Source organism: Spinacia oleracea, chromosome 2 (assembly GCF_020520425.1).
Source record: "Spinacia oleracea cultivar Varoflay chromosome 2, BTI_SOV_V1, whole genome shotgun sequence".
Lineage (NCBI taxonomy): Eukaryota > Viridiplantae > Streptophyta > Magnoliopsida > Caryophyllales > Amaranthaceae > Spinacia > Spinacia oleracea.
In genome coordinates, this window is record NC_079488.1 from 18,521,893 (window position 1) to 18,545,469 (window position 23,577).

Below are 23,577 nucleotides of genomic sequence, written 5' to 3' on the forward strand. Positions count from 1 at the left end.
AAAAGGAAAAATTAGTAAGAAGGTCATCAATTGACTTCAGCATTTCAAGTATTAAACTCACCATTTGACCTGTTTACAGACAAAGAAATCAGAATAATTGTGGCAGATGCCGTCACAAACAATGTTATAATGGTGAACCAAAATCACAAACAACGTTATGATGGTGAACTAAAATCACAAACAATGTTATAAGGGTTTTCAAAGCATGAAACAAGAACCAACCCAAGCAAGGAAAAAGATAGAGAATAGATAGAACCATTCTAAAAAGGGCCCTAAAAGTTTCCCAAAAAAAATGTTATTATTTAGCTTTTGGTCACTCGAGCACCATGGGACATCATCATGATCTTATACCGGCCTGATGTAGTATAAATTTTAAGACACGAAATTGTAAAGGACACATTTTCTTATCAAGCATCATGTCATCCCATTATAGTACAAGTGTAGGTTAACATACTAGCCATACTCATTTACTCAATAAGCATCCCATTATCCTAATCAAATATGTTTTGAATAATGTTTTGATGGGGCATGTCAAGTTGTAGAGTAGTGAAAAGAATGGGTGACACTTGTGAGTTAGTGACCCACATACAAGATACGGAGTATCAAACAGATAAGAACAAATACTACACTTGATCATAGCCAAAAGGCTGAGAGATCCAGAAAGGTATGAGTTCTTTGAGTAACAGATACCTCTTTTTGTTTCGTTACTTGCTCTAAAGCTCATCATTCACCGCCTGTGGTGTGACAAACTGACAACACAAGTTCGAAATTTCGACATAAGAAGATCTATGTAAAGGAACTCAAAATCCAAAAAAAAGAATGTCACTAGAACCCGGAATCCGCCAAACCTCCATTGTCATAATAAATCAGACTACACCAGGACTCAAATGTAACAAGAGTTCAGAATATATCAGCAACAACACTATCTTGAGTTTCCAACTTTCAGGTGAAGTCTGTAGAACTATTCACAACAAAAGAGGAGAAAAGTGAGGTAGTTAACCAACCCACAAAATTATTTTGGCACGTACCGAATAACCTTGTATTTTCAGGAGGCAAACCTGTCTAACGTCTCCCTTTTTATTGGGGTATATGTACGATAGAACCTTCAGATATTAAGTAATTGCAGCGGCTGTATTTCTCAACTTCAACTACTTGGACCAAACCATCTTTGGCACTCAAAAAGCTCTGACGCTCCTTTTAAGTTTTTAAAGCCGACCATTTTTGTTTTATGTACATGAAACGCAAGATGAAATTGAAAAATAAGTGTTTAAGCTGAAATACATCAGAAGAACCGGAATGATTACCTTAATGGTATTTTAAAATATCTACCTTAAGTACTAAGGGGACAAGGTAAGGGGTTTCAAGAAATATATAAAATTTGATCATTCAAATTTACCTATATGCATATTTATGTTACAAATTTGTATGCCCTTTCCCCCTAATAAAACATTTTTTAGCCGCCTTAATGGAACTTTTTTTTTTAGGGAGCCTTAATGGAAATTTTTGAGTGATGATAATTATAGAACCTTGAACAGAGAACAAATGTGCATAAGTAGGACTAGTCCGAAGTAGTTAGCACAAGTGAGGTAGAAATGTAAGATTTTTGAGGGATGGTACGAGAAATTCAGTCATAAGCTATTTAGAAGTTAGAAGACAAACATTTGGTGTTAAATTTTGCTGTAAACAGCAAATATTTTTGAAATTCAGATTCTAGGGGAAAGAAAATAACCAGGAGGAAAAAGACAAAAAAAATTTGGACCATTTCTCGATTTGTGCGTGTCATCCTTGCGCAGGGGCCATGCTAATCTTCTCTGTATCGTTCCAATTTTATCAGATGTCTCCGAAGAGACAATTGTCAAATGAATTCAGAAGTTAATAAACAAAAGAGTTGTTTCATATAATTTCAATGTGGGAATAACACCAGATCAACCTCCAATAATAAGCTAGTAATTTAGTACATGTCCCATGAAGTAGTTCAATACATGGAAAATGCAGAATGCTCCACGATCCCTAAGCAAGCTACAGTGGTGGACCCTACCCCTAGAAATAATTTGTCTTAATATCATTATGGGTTACGACCATTTCCGATGGAGCCAAAGATTCATTTGTTCTTTTGTGTGGGATGTAATGGACTAAATCAAAATGGCTCTTAAAACCTCTTCGCTTCCTTTCCATGAAGTAGAAGATGGTCGTCCCGTTATCGCTTTTGGGTCAATTGGAAACAACCTCTCTGCAATTGCAGGGGTAAGGTTGCGTACGTCCGACCCCCCTTACCTCGCTTCTTGCGGGAGCCTCTTTGAGGCAATGGGGTAATGATAATGATGAATGATCATTATGGGTTGTTATGCTATCACCACCATAACATGTAATACGAAGTATACTTGATTTTATAGCCAAAATACCAAGAAAGGCAGAAAGGTATGCTGCATTATATCTTACATATACCTCTATCACTAGAGGAAAAAACCTCAAGTGCGGGCTCATTTTAAGGGGTTTAGTGCGGGCTTTTACATGTGCAGCACATGGCCTGCCCGCACTTGATGTTTCTCAAGTGCTGCCAAAATATTGGCATGTTTCAAGTGCTGCCAATTTGGAAAATGAGCCCGCACTTATATTTTGTGCTGCCAAAATATTGGCATGTTTCAAGTGCTGCCAATTTGGAAAATGAGCCCGCACTTGATATATTTTGTGCTGCCAATTTTAGAATATGAGCCCGCACTTGATATATTTGGTGCTGCCAATTTTGAAAATGAGCCCGCACTTGACATATTTGGTGCTGCCAATATTGAAAATGGGCCCGCACTTGATATATTTGGTGCTGCCAAATTTGAAAATGAGCCCGCACTTGACATAAAAATGGGCAGCACAAGCATAAAAATGAGCCGCACTTGGCCTATAAATGAGTCGCACTTGATCTAGATTTGTTGTATAACCAATTTCCCTGCTACATATTACAATTGGACGACGCCACTGATTAACCTCCATACGTCATATAAAAAGTATCCAATTATATAGATAATTAAATTAAATAGTATATAATTGTAAATATAAAAGTCAATTACATTACAATTATATGAAAAACTAGCTAGCATCCATAATTTAAGATTCATTACAACAAAATATCAAAGACGATCACTGGTAATGAATTTTGCCAACATTTCTCGAACTTCATCTATCTCCTCAAAGGTGAAGGCCGCTCCCTCGGATTATTAAATACCTTAAAAAGATCAACCATCAAAAAATATATATACACATTAGTTATATTATAAATATTGAATCGTACAATAAATTAAAACTTAATTTGTTCATAACAAATAAATAATGAACCGTATAATAATAAAATTGGTTAATTTCGGTCCCAACTTTAATCTAATGAACTTAAATAAATATTTTAAAGTCCTTCCATGTTTAATAAACTTAGTTTTATGTTTCAAAGACTCATTTTCACCCATTTTGGTGAAGTTATGCACATTTAAGCCTCGTTAGTTCATTATCGGTCACATTTTGACTAAAATGGCTAATTTCGGTTCCAACTTTCAACTAATGAACTTAAATGAGTATTTAAAAGTCTTTCCATGTTTAATACACTTAGTTTTATGTTTCAAAGACTCATTCTCACCCATTTTGGTGAAGTTATGCACATTTAAGCCTCGTTAGTTCATTATCGGTCACATTTTGACTAAAATGGCTAATTTCGATCCCAACTTTCAACTAATGAACTTATATGAGTATTTTAAATTTTTTCCAAGTTTAATACACTTAGTTTTATGCTTCAAAGACTCATTCTCACCTTTATTGGTGAAGTTATGCACATTTAAGACTCGTTAGTTCATTATCGGCCACATTTTGACTAAAATGGCTAATTTCGGTCCCGACTTTCAACTAAAGAACTTAAAAAAGTATTTTAAAGTCTTTACATGGTTGATACACTTAGTTTTATATTTCAAATACTAATTCTCACCCATTTTGGTGAAGTTATGCACATTTAAGACTCGTTTGATCATTATCGGCCACATTTTGACTAAAAAGGCTAATTTCGGTCCCAACTTTCAACTAATGAACTTATATGAGTATTTTAAAATCTTCCCATGTTTAATAAACTTAGTTTTATGTTTCAAAGACTCATTCTCACCCATTTTGGTGAAGTTATGCACATTTAAGTCTCGTTAGTTCATTATCGGTCACATTTTGACTAAAATGGCTAATTTCGATCCCAACTTTCAACTAATGAACTTATATGAGTATTTTAAAGTTTTTCCACGTTTAATACACTTAGTTTTATGTTTCAAAGACTCATTCTCACCCTTTTTGGTGAAGTTATGCACATTTAAGACTCGTTAGTTCATTATCGGCCACATTTTGACTAAAATGGCTAATTTCGGTCCCAACTTTCAATTAAAGAACTTAAATAAGTATTTTAAAGTTTTTACGTGGTTGATACACTTAGTTTTATATTTCAAATACTAATTCTCACCCATTTTGGTGAAGTTATGCACATTTAAGACTCATTTGATCATTATCGGCCACATTTTGACTAAAAAAGCTAATTTCGGTCCCAACTTTCAACTAATGAACTTATATGAGTATTTTAAAGTCTTCCCATGTTTAATACACTTAGTTTTATGTTTCGAAGACTCATTCTCTCCCTTTTTGGTGAAGTTATGCACATTTAAGCCTCGTTAGTTCATTATCGGTCACATTTTGACTAAAATGGCTAATTTCGGTCCTAACTTTCAACTAATGAACTTAAATGATTATTTTAAAGTCTTCCCATGTTTAATACACTTAGTTTTATGTTTGAAAGACTCATTCTCACTATTTTGGTGAAGTTATGCACATTTAACCTTCGTTAGTTCATTATCGGTCACGTTTTGACTAAAATGGCTAAATTCGATCCCAACTTTCAACTAATGAACTTAAATGAGTATTTTAAAGTCTTTTCATGTTTAATACACTTAGTTTTATGTTTCAAAAACTCATTCTCATCATTTTGGTGAAGTTATGCACAATTAAGCTTCGTTAGTTCATTATCAGTTACGTTTTGACTAAAATGGCTAATTTCCGTCCTAACTTTCAACTAATGAACTTAAATGAGTATTTTAAAGTCTTCCCATGTTTAATACACTTAGTTTTATGTTTCAAAGACTCATTCTCACCCATTTTGGTAAAGTTATGCACATTTAAGCCTCGTTAGTTCATTATCGGTCACATTTTGACTAAAACGACTTATTTCGGTCCCAACTTTTAACTAATGAACTTCAATACATATTTTAAACCCTTTAAAAGTTTAATACGTTTAGATTTATGTTTAAAAGATTCATTTTCACCTACTTTGGTCAATTTATGCACATATAAGACTCGTTTGATCATTATATGTCAAATTTTCACTAAAATTGGTTATTTCGATCCCAACTTTCAACTAATGAACTTAAATGACTATTTTAAACCCTTTACAAGTTTAATACACTTAGATTTATGTTTCAAAGACTCATTCTCAACCACTTTGGTGAAGTTATGCACATTTAAGCCTCGTTAGTTCATTATCGGTCACATTTTGACTAAAATGGCTAATTTCGGTTCCAACTTTCAACTAATGAACTTATATGAGTATTTTTAAGTCTTTCTATGTTTAATACACTTAGTTTTATGTTTCAAATACTCATTCTCACCCATTTTGTAATTTTTTCTCGTTTGAACAATTCTATAAAATTAAGAATTTCCACTCTTTAAGATTTTGTAAAGTAGTACTACTTACTCACTCTGATGTTTTCTGTTGATAAGATGTAAGCATTCGAGGAAAGACAAGTATCATATTCAAAAACAGAAAATAAAATAAAATAAGTGAAGACCGGAAAGTTTTGATATCATACAATTGCATAATAAGTTGATAACAAAAGCCATTATTATATTGTAGGAAAGAATGAAAGATTAACTTGTTGCGTAAAGCTACGTGATCATGTCATGATCTTGATTAGTTCTAGCCACAGGATTGAACATACCATCAATTATCTCAACCTTGGGAGACTGAGTACCCATTGATGCTCGATAACGAGAGATGTCACCAGCCCCTGGAGCCTACAACCTGTTAATATGTTATACATCAAAGTTTAGACCATAAAATGAAGTACATCAAGGATGTATTGAATTTTCAAAAATTTTCTAACACCAACATCAAATATCCAAAACTAAAGCAATCCCACACCAAGTCCCCCATTGTCACAAGGAGATCAGAAACACAAACAAAACATGTGCAACACAGCAGAAGAACAACCAGCAACAGAAATAGCGGAAACAACAACAACAACATAAATAACATCAACACAGCAATAACAGAAACAACATCAACACATCCTTGCTGTACTTCATTTAAGTACCGTATGGTAAGAACTAAGAAGTAGTTGCCATGCAACTGTCAGAAGCCTTAGCAAGTACACAACAACCAGAGAATCGCTAACTAAAGTAAAAGGTCAACTACACACTCTTTCACTGTCAATTTGCTCCATTTCTGGAAAATGCATAATGAATGTTGGGGTCAGAATTATTGCCTGTATATTTTATTCAATTCTTTGAGGCATTCCTAAAACTGTCAGACCCTTCAACAACATATAAAGGGGGCATCTTCCGTCCAGTAGAAAAACGAATTTTAGGGTAAGTTACGTTGAAGAGACTAGACGTGTATAAGTTCGGAGTATAACACTTTGAAAACGTATTTATCTTTATGGGGTTGAGTTGTCTGTTACTCACAAATTACTAGTGATATCTAATAAGTTACGGTCTCCTGATTCCCCTTTTAATCAGATAAACTATCAATTCATTTAGACTTGTGTTGCAAATGAGGCTTTGAGATATCTAAATGAAATCCCTAATGACAAGTTAACTACCTTGCCATTCCCACACCACCTTTGATTCACCCTTCACAAGCTTTGGATAGCGGTCCAAACGAGAGTCTGATTCCACCAAATCTTCAACCTATTTAAAAGAAGGAAATCAAATGAGCATCAATATATGATGGGAAAGTGTATCAAATGGCAAGGACGGAAAACTGTAAATTGTACATGTTTCATGTTTAAAATGAACAAGATAAATCAGAAGGAAAAAGAAAGGAGTAGAAAAACACACGGGTAGAAAAGTAAAAGGGTACAATATAAGAATATCAAGAACATGTGTTCGGAAACTGAAAAATGTATCAAGAATTCCAGCGGAAGTAGAGGGTAAAGATAGGAAGAAAGAACTACCATCTTCCATAGAAGAGGATCTCTTCGTTCTTTAGGAGTAAGGATATGATCTCGGAGTCTTGAGGCAACTAACTAAGGTTCTCTGTCACCCATGCTCCCAGACATTAAAGCATTATCCTCCAGTGTGTCACAAACCTGTCATTTTTATGAAGAAAAGTTAAATAAATAACGGGTTACAATATGTCAATACTCAATAATAAGAAATATTATATTAGTTAAATATTGTCATAAGAATGAAGTCAATGAACAGATTACAGAGAACCCTTGCTATATATTTAAAATGAACAATATATAGAGACCTAAATTACACCTGAATTTACTATATATTCACCAACATCAACCGTAAATTAACCATTTAATTCAAAACCCACAAAATCAAAATCACTAATTAAAATTAGAATCAAAATCAGAGAAATTGAGATTGAGAGTTGAGCAGCTGAACTTCAGAAATTAGTAATTAAAACTAAAATCAAGCATGAAATCTGGAAAGTTAAACGACCAAATTAGGTTAAAAGTTATAATTGGTACAGATAAACATGAAAATCGATCATCAGGACAAAAGAATCAAATAAAATGGAAAGCGCATCAACTGAAATCTCATTTTCAAGCACTGTGTTTGCGACATCTAGCTTTAAGACCCTTTTCTGGTAACATTGCAAACTGGCAACATGAGTTTAAGACAACCAACCATAACCAGCACCCAACAACCTTCTACTGCTGACCAGAACAAAGCACACTTCGGATCTGAGCACCCAGACCAGCTGCTGCAACACTGCATCTGTAGAACTCCAGGAGACTAAATCACCAGAACCTGCTGGTCCGAGCAGGAAGCTACAAAGTTCAGACCTGCAACATGTCCGAGTCCTGAGAAATAAAACAAAGAGCATAACTCAAACGAAAATAACTTCAAAAAGCTTGTATAAGCCAGTAGTATGCTTGCTTGTGTGGGCAGAACATCAACACACAAATATATGAATGAAATTCAGTTTAGTTAATTTTTTTCATGCGTTTATATATCCAGACACGGTCAAAATAACACTTTACAAGTTCTAAAAGTTCATATTACAATGTCAACTCTACTAACCAAAAAAATAGTTGAGTTCCCTATCATCAATTCATCTGACATGTTACCCGCAACTTTTAGCTATGTAATTCATTTGTGCTTAACGCTTAAGTGATGATGTTCTAATCGCTGCAATGAACTTATCAGGTGATGGTTTTCTATGCTCGAGATTTAAAACTAAACGAACTATTACTCTACAGCAAGGTAAAGTACATTAGTTATCTCCAAATTTTGTAGATGAGAAACCTCTAAAGCCTCTAATCTGCACCTGGTCTGCACTTTTTAGTTGATGCCTGACTTGTTGGCTAGTTAATAAATAGAGACTCCAGTTCACAAAACTACAACAATAATACCCAGTTCAGCAAATGAGAGAACGAAAACACTATATCAACACATACAACCCTCAGTTAGACCTTAGCTAAGTTGATTTCTTATGTGGCATCAAGCGAGCTAACCAAATTCCAAACAAGTGAAACCAGAAAATAAGAAACAAAACTTGACCTCAATTGAATTCAGACACTAGAGATCAAGAGTAAATTTAGCTCATTAGGTACTGATGCAGGCCAACCCCTCTTGCACTAGCACCTAAATTTCCTAGGTAACAAGCAACCCAAAGAGGAAGCAATTCAAAGGTATTAAGTGACAATAGACACTGCAAATTTCTGTAACATGACAACTTTCGGAAACAAAATGAAGCTTCGGGTACAAAATGAAGCTTCGGGTACAATGATGCTTTATAAAATGTATTTAGAAACCAATTGAACAAATTAACAAATAATGAAATGTATTCAGAAACCAATGAACAGATTAACAAAGAAATAGGAAAAATGTGATTCAAAAATTTAAAACAATAAAATTAACAAATTAGGGAAATGTTTCAAAAGTTAGGTAATTTACAAACCTATAAGCTATAAGGAGGAGCGACGCTTGTGTGCTGCGGCGGCGGAGGGAAGAGTAATAGTTCGGCGGTGGGGAACAACAGAGGCGACGCGGCAGGAAGAGGAAGAATTTGGCGGTGGGACAACAACAACGTCGACGCGGCTGGAAGAGGAAGCTTTCGTCGGTGGGGGGCCACCAGCGGTGGGTGTGTTCGGCGGTGGGTGAACAACAACAGAGAACGAGAAGGGGAAGGAGGAAGGAGGAAAGCGGGAAACGAAAAAAATGGAAACCTTTCGTTTAGGAAATATTTTGTGCTGCTAATTTGTAACGAGCCCGCACTTGAACTCAAGTGCTGCCAATTTTAAAAAATGAGTCCGCACTTGTGAAATTGTATTTTTCTTTTTTTATATATTGATCTCAAGTGCTGCCAATTTACTAAATGAGCCGCACTTGATGGGAAGCACATGACGATTTTTCCTCTAGTGTATCTATCTTTTCTTCCATTCCATCGACAAATGCCGCTTCTCTAATCAATATTTGACATGTCGGATGACCACTAGTCCATTACAAACCTGAACATTTACTACTGTAAGCTTTTTAATGGGAAAAATTAGAGTTTGATGCAACATTATGGTGATCAAGTGAATAATGATTTATCAATCCAGAATTCCAGATACCATGATATTTGTGCTGTATTTACTGTATGAATTAACTTGGGAATTAACTTGGGAAGATTTCCAAGGTTATGTTCAAATTCTTACAGCCACTGAACGCAAAAACGGAAAGGAAGAAAAGGGTAACTTACAATTTATGAGTTATAACACTCGTTTTCTGTAAAACTGGGCAATCCAAGGGGCAAGTTCCAGGTTATCTGGGTTCCTTGAATTAACAGAATAGTAATCTGACCAGTAAAACGGCCTTCTATCTGTGAATCTTCCAAGCAACAAGTTATCTCTCTGCTCTTATCAATATTCAACATAATTTCTCCCTCTCTCTAATTAGCCTTATTTATAGAGTTTCTACTCTAACAAACAAACTATCTTCTTCAAGCTAATAACACCTTAATTATAATTCTACTTCTTTTAGCCGTGATGATGCAACATTGCAACATGAGGATTACACAATGGCTAAAGTCAATGTTAAGATGTGGGGCAATACCTGATATTATCATGAATAGCATCCCAGCCAAAATGGGTGTGGCCAAACACATGGCATGCAGCTTCACTCCCCTTTTCACCATGTATAGACCTTACTCGAGCCTCGAGAAAGGGAACTGATAATTTTAGGAAGGTTTGGATAGAAAAGCATTTTTTTTCTCTGGACAAAGGTCTTGCCTGTGAGAATTCAAAAAAAAAATTAATACATTCCTTGCATATTTATGGCACACCATGTCATATAAAATATCTCCCTTCAAACAGGAACCACCCCCCGCCCCCCGTCGCCCCTCTCGCTTCCCCAACACACACACAGGAACGGAATGGACATTATGTTCCTCTAAATCACAGACAAAGTAGATAGGAGTATATGACTAACAAGATACGAGGAGTGAAAACAGTAAATAGAATGCTAGATTTTCGTTAGACAAGCTAGCTTACCTAGGAACAAAATGGGAAAATGTAATTACTTTTTTACATTTTATCTGTATCTCTTCAATTAAATGGGCATGTTTCCCATTCATTGCATTGAAATGCCGAGCAAGAGAATCATCCCTATCACAGAGCTCGGCAGACCATCTGCAGGCATGAAAATCTTTACATACCTACATAAAAAGTCCATGGAATGTAGGCATGGTTAGACTTTTCACTTAAGTTTTAAAATGGAAGTTAATTTTATCAAATAAAATTACAAAAGAATCAAAAGGCTACATTGTCAACAAGTAGCCAAATAAATAGAGAACTAAACTTATATCAAAAAACACGGTAACCTATATTGTACAGTACCAAAGGTAAGAATAATGACAGCAAAAAAGATCATAAGATTCGGAAATGCTCACTAGGTTGACAGAGATTTACCATCTTCAAGGAATGAACTCTTATTCCAGTTATGTCCTTCTCTGTGTCAAAACTCTAAAATCCATACAGCTCTAATCAGGGAATCGTCATCAAAATTTAATCCAACAATAGCAATATGGAAGAAGGTGAAACACAAACCAAAAAACAAAAGCAAACGGAAACGGAACCTTTAACTAACCTCGTGATGCCACGACAAGAGGGGTATGATTCCCAGATCACCTATGATCAGAGGGTTTGATTCCACTCCAAGTTCACCACATGCATGAAGCAGCGCATTGAGCTTGTCAAGTGAATAAAGCTGACAAATATTACTAGCATCAGAAATTATGGAAATACTTTAAGCCTGCATAAAACAAAAGTACCCATGCAGGGTTAAATGAAGTTAGAGACTATATAAACCCGAGATGTCATGCAGCAGCTAGTTTAACATATTTACATGCATGCTTTGACAACCAACAGGGGAAGTAGCATTTAAAAAGAACAGAAAACTTCAAACAATTGAGCAGGCATTCATACTGGGTTAAAAAACTAACCAACTAGGTCATCATTTAGAGGGTAGTTTATGACTTAATAGATGTGGTCTCCTGCATTTACTGTTTTTTCCTCTTTCTTGATTAGCATCAAAGATCATTTATATAAATATCTTTCTGAATTCCAACCACTCGATTTGTTTTAACTTTTTGAGATCCTCATTCTATGGTTTTTATCACCCCTCCGCCCTATCTGCAGTTTTTCACATCCAAAAAATTTCATGCTACATACTCCATAACTGACTGTTCACACAGTATTGGAAGCATTCAAATCGACCAAAGACATCCCCCTCTCGCATCATCTGATACGAGTTTAAAAACTCGTTGTATAAACAAGGATAGTTGATTAACAAGTTAGACCTTTAACTCGTTGATCGTGAATGCAAGACAAGACCTATTGACTCACAATCAGTTCTTTGAATAGGAAACGCGTCCAAAACAAAGAAAAAGGCTGAATTATAAACTATAATTCGAAATGTAACAAACAAGTGTTTTAATCATCCAGTTGGTTGTTTATTCCAATCAAGAAGCTGACTATAAATAGCCAAAAACCAACAGCTACAAGAGCTTTAAACGGCTAATTAAGAGCCATTTAAGAGCCTTTAAAACTAGCAGTTACAAGCTCTAAAGCCTCCTAATTCAGTCACTAAATTGGAGGTTACAAAGGCTTAAAACTCTCTTTACAAACACCAATAATCAAAGCTAAGTAATGACTGAATTTAAATTGGGGATTTAAACAAATATCCCTTTATTAAACCGACTTTAACCAAAGCAATTAAAAATAATAAGTGCGTACAATCTGTTTAAACAAGCGGACCAATGTGATTAAACGGAACAGTTTGATTAACGTACCACCTTGAGAATAAGGACCATATAACGAGCTCACTCAATCCAAGTCACCATGCACACAAAATGAGCCATTGAACCCAAATCAGTTTTGGTTCCAATTGCTAGCATAAGACTATCACTTTCATCCATAACCGTATCATCCCCTCCCCCTTTAAAGGGAATTGACCTCAATTCAGCAAGGCCATCATCATCAAGATAAGGTGAAAGATCACCTACATTGAAAGTAGCATGGACACCATAGTCTCCCGGAAGCTCAATCTTGTAAGCATTATCATTCACACGTGCAACCACCTTGTAAGGACCTTCAGCCCTAGGCATAAGCTTGTTCTTGCGTTTGCTTGGAAAACGCTCTTTCCTTAAATGAACCCAAACCAAATCACCTTCTTCAAACAACCTCGGTTTGCGATTCTTATTTGATTTCTGTTTATAAGAGGCATTAATAGCTTCAATTCGCTCACGAACTTGTTGGTGCAGTTTCATCATAGACTTTAACTTAGCATCGACATCCTTGTGAACCAACTCATCTTTTGGTAATGGAATGAAATCCAAGGGCAAGTATGGATTAATCCCATATACTACCTCAAATGGAGAATGACCAGTAGCATAAGTAGGAGACCGATTATAAGCAAATTCAGCGTGAGCAAGCTTGACATCCCAATCCTTTTGCGTTTTACTTACCAACCCTCTCAATAGCGTTCCCAAGGTTCGATTTGTCACCTCTGTTTGCCCATCAGTTTGAGGGTGATGTGAAGTGCTAAACAACAACTTGGTTCCTTCCTTTCTCCACAATGTATTCCAAAAGTAACTCAAGAACTTGGAATCTCGATCAGAAACAATAGTCTTTGGAATTCCATGCAAACGAACAATCTCCTTATAATACAAATCAGCCACATTACAAGCATCATCCGTTTTGTGACAAGCAACAAAGTGAGCCATTTTTCAAAATCTATCCACCACGACCATAATATCATCCTTACCTCTTTGAGTACGAGGCAAAGCCACTATAAAATCCATGGATACATCTTCCCAAGGGCGAACTGGAACCGGCAAAGGTGAGTATAAACCGGGTTTGAAAGAACTCTTGGCCATATGACAAGTCACACATTTATTCACAATGTTCGTTACATCACCTAACATTTTAGGCCAAAAGAAATGTTCTCTCAAGATTTCCAAGGTCTTGGCTATGCCAAAGTGACCAGCCAATCCTCCACCATGAGCCTCACGCACTAGTAACTCACGAATTGAATGCTTAGGAATACAAAGGCGATTACCTTTGAAAAGAAACCCATCTTGCAACATGTACTCCCCATAAGCACCAACTGCACATTTCTCGAATGCAACTCCAAAATCACCATCATCATGATAATAATCTTTTAAGGTCTCAAACCCCAACAAACGAACATCAAGTGTAGCAAGCAAAGTGTACCTTCGTGATAATGCATCAGCCACCACATTGCTTTTACCATCTTTGTATTTCGAAGAAAAATGAAAGGATTGCAAGAACTCAACCCATTTAGCATGCCTTGGGCTCAATTTTTGTTGCCCATTAATATACTTCAAAGATTCATGATCAGAATGCAAAACAAAGTGGCTAGAACGCAAATAATGACTCCAATGATCCAAAGCTCTAACAATGGCATAGAACTCTTTATCATAAGTGCAATAATTCAAACGAGCACCCCCTAACTTTTCCGAAAAATAAGCTATGGGACGCTTACCTTGGATCAAAACAGCACCAATCCCCACTCCACTAGCATCACACTCGACCTCAAAAGGTTGAGAGAAATCTGGCAGTGCCAAAATAGGAGCAGCACACAAACGCTCTTTAATCACATCAAACGCCTTTTGAGCGTCCTCTCCCCATACATAAGCACCTTTCTTCAAGCAACTAGTGATAGGACTAGTAATAGTACTGAAATCACGAATGAAACGTCTATAAAATGAAGCAAGACCATGAAATGAACGCACCTCACTTATAGTTTTAGGATTAGGCCACGATTTGATAGCCTCGATCTTGGACTGATCCACGGACACTCCATCTTTCGAAACCACATAGCCCAAGAATACAACATTGTCAACAAGGATCCCATAGAGTCTTTGAGCTCTAAGTGTTTCAAAAACATCCCTCAAATGAATCAGATGCTCCTCTTCGTTCCTACTATACACCAAGATGTCATCAAGATATACCACAACGAATCTGCCCAAAAATGATTTAAGCACTTCGTTCATTAGCCTCATAAACGTACTAGGAGCATTAGTGAGACCAAATGGCATGATGGTCCACTCATACAAACCATGTTTTGTCTTGAAAACCGTTTTCCACTCATCTCCTTCACGCATCCGAATCTGATGATAACCACTTCGCAAATCAATTTTTGAGAACAACTTCGAACCATGGAGCTCATCTAACATATCATCAAGTCTCGGAATTGGAAAACGATACTTGATGGTAATGTTATTCACAGCCCTACTATCAACACACATTCGCCATGTTCCATCTTTCTTAGGCACAAGCAACACCGGAACAGCACATGGACTCAAGCTTTCTCTAACATAGCCTCGATTCACAAGTTCATCAATTTGCTTTTGTAATTCCTTTGTTTCCTCCGGATTGCAACGATAGGCAGCCTTATTAGGGAAAGAAGTTCCTGGAATAAGATCAATTTGATGTTCAATACCACGAATAGGGGGCAAACCTGGTGGTAATTCATCCGGAAATACATCCTTGAACTCAAACAGCAATTCGGCAATGGGACTGCCTTCTTTCCAATTTTGGCCTTCAATTGGACTCTCCTTAGCCACGAGCAAATACACCAACTCTCCATGATCAAGAGCTTGCTCAATTTCTCATTCACTAGCCAACATGGTGAGATTCGGCTTTTTCTTTTGTTTCACACTCATGGATCGAACCGCTTGAGATGACATAGGCTTTAGCACAATTTTCTTGCCTTTGTCTCTCAATTCATACTCATTGCTTCTCCCTTTATGAATCACGTCCCTATCAAACTGCCAAGGACGACCCAACAAAATATGACAAGCATCCATAGGAATAACATCACAAAGAACTTCATCCACATACGAACCCATAGTCAAACCAACCCTTACTTGCTTCGACACTTTTACACTATTACCATCATCAAGCCAATGGAGTGCGTATGGCCTAGGATGGGCAGTAGTGATTAAGCCTAATTTTGACACCATTTCACTAGAAGCAGCATTGGTACAACTCCCCCCATCAACAATTACACTACACCACTTATCTTTCACTAGACATTTAGTATGAAACAACTGATCTCGTTGGTCTAGATCAGTAGGTGAAATTTGAGTTTGTAGCGCTCTAAGAACCAGATTTGTGTCATAAATTGGAGCCTCATACCCTTCCTCTTCCTCCTCATCACCACTCTCATCAAACACAAATACGTCCCCCAACCTCTTTTCCTCTTCAAACAACTCCTCTCGACATTCAACAGCTTCTCTCAAGGTCACTACTCGTTTATTTGGACACGCATTTTGATAATTCCCAAACCCTTGACACTTAAAACAACGCACCTTGGACAGACTTGTTTCTTTGGTTGGGTTAGATAGTTTAGGGGCAGCCGTAGAATTACTTGAACCTACGGTACTAGGTGATGTTTTTGGTTTCAAGCTAGGTTCGGATTTAGCCCAAGACTTGGCTTTACCATCCATACTAGACCCTCCCCCATATTTTGCCTTCCCTTGATTTTCCAATTTTAAACAAAGTCCACAAAGAGTGTCAAAATCAGAATATGGATAAAGGTCTACGGTATTGGCAATATTATAATTTAGACCCCTTAAAAACCTGGACAGTTTTTGTTCCTCAATTTCCACAATTTCTCCCATTAAGGACAACTTTTCAAACTCATCAATATATTCAGCCACACTCATTTTTCCTTGCCTCAATTCGGCAATTTTACGATAAGTTGTTATTCTATGAGTTGTTGGCACATACCTTTTACGTAGCTTACGTTTCAAAGACTCCCAAGAGGTAATTTTCTCCTTCCCTTCACGTATTCTCTTGGATTTCAGTCCCTCGAACCACAATGAAGCCCCTCGTCCTAGCTTCAATATGGCATATTTGCAACGCTTCTCATCATCAATGTCCTTGAAATCGAGCATTCTCTCTATTTTGCGCTCCCACTCCAAATAGGCTTCCGGATCTGTTCCACCAACAAATTCAGGAAGTTCGGTGACTTTGAATTCATCCATAGCCCGTAGATCACGCCTAGGAGGCCTACGATACCCCCCATCTCTAACGTTCTTCAAGGCTTCTTGGAGATGTTGTAGAAAGTCGGGATCATCAAAATCCATATTTCAGTTTGTAAGAATTACGAACAGCAGCTCTTTTTTTTTTTTTTTTTTGGCGGATCACACGAACAGCAGCTCTGATACCACTAATGATACGAGTTTAAAAACTCGTTGTATAAACAAGGATAGTTGATTAACAAGTTAGACCTTTAACTCGTTGATCGTGAATGCAAGACAAGACCTATTGACTCACAATCAGTTCTTTGAATAGGAAACGCGTCCAAAACAAAGAAAAAGGCTGAATTATAAACTATAATTCGAAATGTAACAAACAAGTGTTTTAATCATCCAGTTGGTTGTTTATTCCAATCAAGAAGCTGACTATAAATAGCCAAAAACCAACAGCTACAAGAGCTTTAAACGGCTAATTAAGAGCCATTTAAGAGCCTTTAAAACTGGCAGTTACAAGCTCTAAAGCCTCCTAATTCAGTCACTAAATTGGAGGTTACAAAGGCTTAAAACTCTCCTTACAAACAGCAATAATCAAAGCTAAGTAATGACTGAATTTAAATTGGGGATTTAAACAAATATCCCTTTATTAAACCGACTTTAACCAAAGCAATTAAAAATAATAAGTGCGTACAATCTGTTTAAACAAGCGGACCAATGTGATTAAACGGATCAGTTTGATTAACGTACCACCTTGAGAATAAGGACCATATAACGAGCTCACTCAATCCAAGTCACCATGCACACAAAATGAGCCATTGAACCCAAATCAGTTTTGGTTCCAATTGCTAGCATAAGACTATCACTTTCATCCATAACCGTATCATCATCTTTTTTGAAGCTCCATGTAGTTCATCAAGCATCTGCTCATTTTTTACCTATTCATTTCCTCTCCATTCATTGATTTGAATACCTCAGACATGATTAGTATTTTCAGAAAGTTGTTAGTGAGTTAACTACCTTAACATATTGCTTATTATCTACTTCAATTTAAACCATCTTTTCTTTAAAATCAAAAATAAATAACTAAACAAAGCCTACTTTCAAGTTAGACAGTCATCAACATTTACCTGAAGGCCTATTAGAAGGCTTTCCCCTGAGAGATGGGAGGTGCTTTTACGGCTACCACAACAATGAGTTTAAAGTGATCCTTAATACGAAATGTAACAACTGTGTATTACCTAACAATCAACAAGAAGTGTAGGCATCTTAATGAGTAATTTTCATATAAGTCACTTTCATAAAATACATTGTAATCCAAAATTCAAAAAGTATTGGCAAATGCACAATTTATGAGCTAAGAGTGAATCTCGCTTCAAACCAAGTAACCAAAGTGAGAATCACTTCAGCACGTTTGGTTCATGAATATCAATATATCATACAAGTTTACAGGTTTTGTGACTCCTTCGCTTAAGGGGTATTTTTAAATAGCAGATTGCAACCAAGCATGAACTAAAGGAAAGCATGCACTCCAACTACATTCTTATGAAGAGAAAGGAAAGAAAAAAATGGTATCAAGAAAAGGGAAAATTTCTGATTCTTACAAAGTCTTCCCCCTCCTTGCGGCACCAAAGATCATGGTTTCCCGACACAAAGAAAACATGTTTGAATCTTCTAGTTAAAAGAGACATAGTCGAGAAGAACTTATCATATGTTTCTGCCACATCACCTGCAACAAGAAAGACATCCTCCTGGTGGCTTGTGAAAGATATGCACTTTACCCAAGCCATGTTCTCTGCATAATCAGTATGCAAGTCTGAGACCACAAAGACGCGTATATTCTCCATTTTTTTATGCACTGAGCAGATATCCTAGAACTTAGTACCAACCCTTATAATTCTGCTTCTGGACCTTCTCCATGCTAGCTGTCTTGATATACTGTTTGCACACTGATCCAAATGTATACTTCGAAAAGTTAACGAAAACCCTCCTACCACTTGGCACTCCAAAGGTAGATTTCCTAGATTTTGAGCTCCTGAGGAAAGATAAATATTAAATAATATAAGGAAAAAATTCTTAAAATATAGGCATCAAGCTTATGTCCAGCATAAACCATAGGATTCCCGACTCTATTAAATGAAACTCAGGTGTATGAAAGTATAAAACTATCATAACAAAATGATTGGCAACTGCAAGCCGTGAATTTCAAGGTTAATTATACACTTAAACCAAGGCTAAATCACTGGGGAGAAAAAGTTTAAAATAACACTCTTGAAAGTACTCTTTCTAGTTCTTGACCAAATCCCCATGTATACACTACAGTATTTGGTACTCCATATATACCAATACAAGATTAGCAAATTAACATTCCTTGCATATGGCTAATAATGTGTTTCCCTAGGATTATCTTAGCTTGGAAACCATCAGCTTTCACGGTTAATATCAAGTTTTGTTCTAGTCAATTAGTTCACTGGGCTGATCTGAAGATGTTGGCCAATGGTATTCAAGGTCCCTGGATGCTGTTGGGAGATTCAATGTGATGTTAAATTCTGATGAAATAATTGAATCCCCTTTGAGATTAAATGCAATGAAAGACTTTAGCGAATGTGTAGAGCTGTGTGAAGTGCAAGATATTAAATCAAGTGAAAAAAAATTCACTTGGCATAATAAACAGGAGGGTAATAGGAGAGCTTCTTCAAATATCGATAGGGTATTAGCTAATGAAAAATTGCTTGACTCTTTTGAAAATGCTGAAGTTTGTTACACGAACGAGGGGTAGTTTGACCACTGCCCCGGTTTGGTGCCTGTATACCCTGATATTCAATCTTTCAGAAATTTCTCTATGTGGAAGCTAGCTCCTAACTTTGAGGATATTGTGAGGCATGCCTGGAATTCTGATGTGCAGAGTTCCAAAATGTATGTAGTTGTGCAGAAGCTAAAACAAGTCAAAGCAGAGCTCAAAATTATGAATAAAGAAGGTTTTCAAGACGCTGAAGTCAGAAATCATAAGCCTTTTGTGTGCTTGAAAGATTGTCAAGATGCTCTACATGCTAACCTTTCTTGCCCTGTACTTGTAGATGATGAAGTTAAGGTCAGGAAGAGTATGCTTCTACAAACAAGGCTTTCCTTTCTTATCTACAGAAAAAATCTAAAAATGCATGGATAAGAGAGGGGGACCAAAATTCTGCTATGTTTCATATATGATTGAAGAGAAAATAACAGCAGAACAAAATTTATGCTATAAAATTTATGCTGTTCAAATTACTATGAGTTTCTATTGGGTAGCAAGATGACAAACAGAAAGGAGGTGGTTACTAAAATGATTTATCAAGGTCCTATGGTGACAGATGAAATCGCAAGGGAGATAACTAGACCTTATACTATTGAGGAGGTAAAGGTTCCTATGTCCTCTATTGATGGGAAGAACCGAATAAGGCTCAGGGGCCTAATGGTTTTGGTAGTAGCTTCTTCAAGGGATGTTGGCAAATTTTTGCAGGTGACATTACCACCTCTATTACGCTGTTCCCAAGGAAAGATGCCCCGAAAGTGCGTCTCCAAGATGATTTGTGATAGATTGAGAAGGATCCTTCCTTGTTTGATTGCTGAGAACCAAGGAGCATTTGTGCACAGTAGATTCGTAGCGCACAATATCATGTTATGTTAGGATTTGGTTAGGCAATATGGGAGGAAGATAACTCCCCTGGTCCCTGATCAAGTTGGATTTAAAGAAAGCATACGACACTGTGGAATGGGAATTTCTTAGAGAAATGATGTATGCTTTAAAGTTTCCTAAGGAATTTGTTGAGATGATAATGGTGTGTGTTTCTTCTCCAAAGTTTTCGTTGATGATCAATGGCTCTATGCATGGGATTTTAAAATCAGAAGGGGCTTGAGACAAGGGGGTCCTTTATCACCGCTGTTGTTTGTCCTATGTGTTGAGTATTTATCTAGAATTCTGAAGATGGTGGGAGATAGGAAGGAATTGAAGTTTCATCCTAGATCTAGAGGATTGAAACTGACTCGTCTTATGCTGTAAATGTAAGCTTCGTTCTGTGAAATTGCTTATGAAGGGTTTCGATCTAGGTTTGGAACGGTAGAATGCAGTTCCCCTGGGTATATCACTTGGGACAGTGTTTGTCAAAAGGAAAAGTATGGCGGCTTGGGGATCAGGGCTACCAAAATATGGAACAAGGCTGCTTTAAGAAAGCACGTTTTGGCTTTAGCATCAAACCAGGAAAACATCTGGGTTAAACGGGTTAATTCGGTGTATCTGAAATACCAAAACTGGGGGGACTATACACCAAAGAGTACCTGCAGTTGGCATGGTACCGTAAAGGATAAGATAAAGAGTGTTTGTACTCCTGCTCAGTTGGGGCAGGGATGCAAGTATTCCATAAGCAAAATGTATTGGGCACTACAGCCTACACGGGATAATTTTGCCTGAGAGAGAAATGTCATTCCCAAATACAAATTTATTCTCTGGCTAGCTTTAAGGCAGAGGTTGAAGACAAAAGATAGACTGATATAGTTTGGCATGGTTTCAGATAAGTGGTGCTTACTGTGTGGAGTTGCAGACGAGTCTCACAATCACATTTTCTTTGATTGTGTTCATAGCAAAAAAAAAATGTAGTCAATCTGTGCAAAACTGGATTGGGTTCAGATACAAGTTCAGGAACCTTTAGTGGTCTGATTAGATGCATGAGGATTGTCAAATGTTTCACAATTCAGGAAAAGTGTCGTTAAAAGCTTGTTTCATAGTTGTGATTTATCAGCTATGGAAAAACAGGAATACTGTTCTTTGGTATCAACATTTGATGGGTGTCTATGTCACACAAAAAAAAAAAAAAAAAAAAACATTTGATGGGTGTAGATAATTTTTTTTAGAGAGATAACAGGAATATGATTTTAATTTGAATTATACACCATTTTATGGTTGAATAAATATAAACTTGGGTAGGGAATTTTGTTAAATTTTTGCGCATATTTTGTATATTTATTACTTAAATTAATGAAAATATAATACGTGTTTTAAAATCTCTCAACCCGTTGGGCCGACCCGAACACAAAAGTTCTGGGTCTTGAACAAGCATTTGTAAACCCGAATCCGAAAGTGACCGAACCGAATAACCCGAAAATAATTTTTCACAATTCGATCCGACCGACCCGTTTGACAGGCTTAATAGAGATTGATATTAGATATAGAATTACAAATTGTAAATTCTAGGATTAGTGCTCGGGACAAACTTGGTTTGATAGCATTTGTCATTAAGGTTTTTCCTTGTTTTTTTGATGCATTGAGGTTGCTTACCCAAAACAAAAAAAAAGTACCAAGACCAATCCCATCTACATTCCGCATATCAAGCAAATGTAATTACTCAACTCACATTTCCTTTATGAACCCTTAAATTAGAAAAAAACGGCAGAAACTGTAACTGCTCAGATGGGCATGGTTCAAGAAAAATTAATCATCAGGAAATACAGAAAAATTGGTCCAAAATTACATAATAAAGAAGAAAATGAGAAAACGTGGATATAATCAGGAAAAAAAAATTAAAAAAGGAAAGGGCATGTTAATGTAAGAGATGAGAAAATACCCAATAAAATCAGGGAATCAAGGAGCCACAATAGTGCTCGATTTGGGTAGCCTGATGCCAGATTCTTCAGGTTTTTAGCCAAATATGGAAATTTTGATCATTGATAGCGTGTTTTTCTCGAGATGTGGTTGAAGAACAATCGTTGGCTATTCTACTTTTTTTTTCACCCATTTCTTAAAAATTTAATCTCTCTGTCTCTTTTTTTTTTTTTTTACGTTTGATATTTTACACACGCTTTAACAATTAATTAATGTGCACTGACATTCTTCTAACTTTTATATGTAAACGAGAAAAATTACGTTTATTTATAATATTTTCAAAGGAAATTGTAATAAATTAATGAAGTGACTCAATGGATTTAATTGGTTAAAATAATAATTGAACACAAATTTTGATATAATATTAAATCATTTATACGATAATATAAAAGGAAACGTAAATAATATTTTGGGACATCTAAAAAGGAAAAGGTACAGAACAAAAAGAGACGGGGAGTAGCTTCTTTTCGATAAATGTGTAGTACTTTTATATGTAGGCGATAAAAATAAAAAATAAAAACAATATGCTTGAAATATAGGTAAGTAAAATAGTCAAATTTGTAAATTTTAAGATTATGTGTGTATCAAAATAGAAAAAAATTGTAAGAAAAATGACTGAAATGATACTTCACATCCGAAATATATGGTTTTAACCACTAATAGGCCTCTAGAGTTTTATGGGTACATGGAAAACATTCAGGCATCTAAGTTGTAACACCCCGACAATTCTCCTTTTTCTAAAATAACCTTTTTAATAAATATAAATATAGGGAATTATCAAAGTATTATTGCCCGTGTGAAAACGTAACGGCTTATTCAGAATTTTGAAGCGGAAAACATAAAACTAACTTTAAATTTATAAATAATCAACTACGGAATTAATTCTAAAACCAACCAACGAAAATAAAGTTAATGTAACTAATTCGACAAGTTTAAAGTCCAATTAAACAAACCAAAGTCAACTTAACAAATCAGAACTAAGCTACAAGCTCTCCAATCGCGAACTCAATGATGCATCATCTTCAAACCTGTAGATGGACAATGCTTATTGATCCTTAGAGACTGCTCACCAAAATGGGTCATCACAAGATCAATAAGGCATAGCCATGATCAACACACACAAACAACGCACGTAATCAGCAAAGCTGAGTACTACTCCCTC

At 36.2% G+C, this 23,577-nt stretch overlaps 1 protein-coding gene, 1 long non-coding RNA gene, 1 other non-coding gene and 1 pseudogene across 8 annotated transcripts; all 4 read right to left on the reverse strand.

Annotated features, from left to right (window-relative positions):
- Window positions 1-24: 24 nt before the first annotated feature.
- Window positions 25-18,812, reverse strand: LOC110805787 (uncharacterized). Its single transcript, XM_056836527.1, has 2 exons — window positions 18,388-18,812; window positions 25-69 (listed from the first exon to the last, which is right to left on the reverse strand). Exons 1-2 carry the CDS (start codon window positions 18,628-18,630, stop codon window positions 58-60), a joined length of 255 nt encoding a protein of 84 aa, XP_056692505.1. The 5' UTR covers window positions 18,631-18,812; the 3' UTR covers window positions 25-57.
- Window positions 539-656, reverse strand: LOC130468189 (uncharacterized; annotated as a pseudogene).
- On the reverse strand, window positions 1,748-1,850 carry LOC130468193 (U6 spliceosomal RNA). The gene has a single exon (XR_008928614.1). It is a non-coding gene; the product is annotated as a U6 spliceosomal RNA (small nuclear RNA).
- On the reverse strand, window positions 2,985-10,474 carry LOC110785092 (uncharacterized). 6 transcript variants are annotated; one of them, XR_008927505.1, is made up of 8 exons: window positions 10,336-10,462; window positions 9,983-10,102; window positions 9,200-9,749; window positions 7,944-8,099; window positions 7,236-7,370; window positions 6,882-6,969; window positions 6,000-6,082; window positions 3,017-3,217 (listed from the first exon to the last, which is right to left on the reverse strand). It is a non-coding gene; the product is annotated as an uncharacterized lncRNA (long non-coding RNA). The 6 variants fall into 6 exon arrangements; XR_008927504.1 differs by having other exon boundaries at window positions 7,924-8,099; XR_008927510.1 differs by having other exon boundaries at window positions 2,985-3,217; window positions 7,236-8,081.
- Window positions 18,813-23,577: the final 4,765 nt, after the last annotated feature.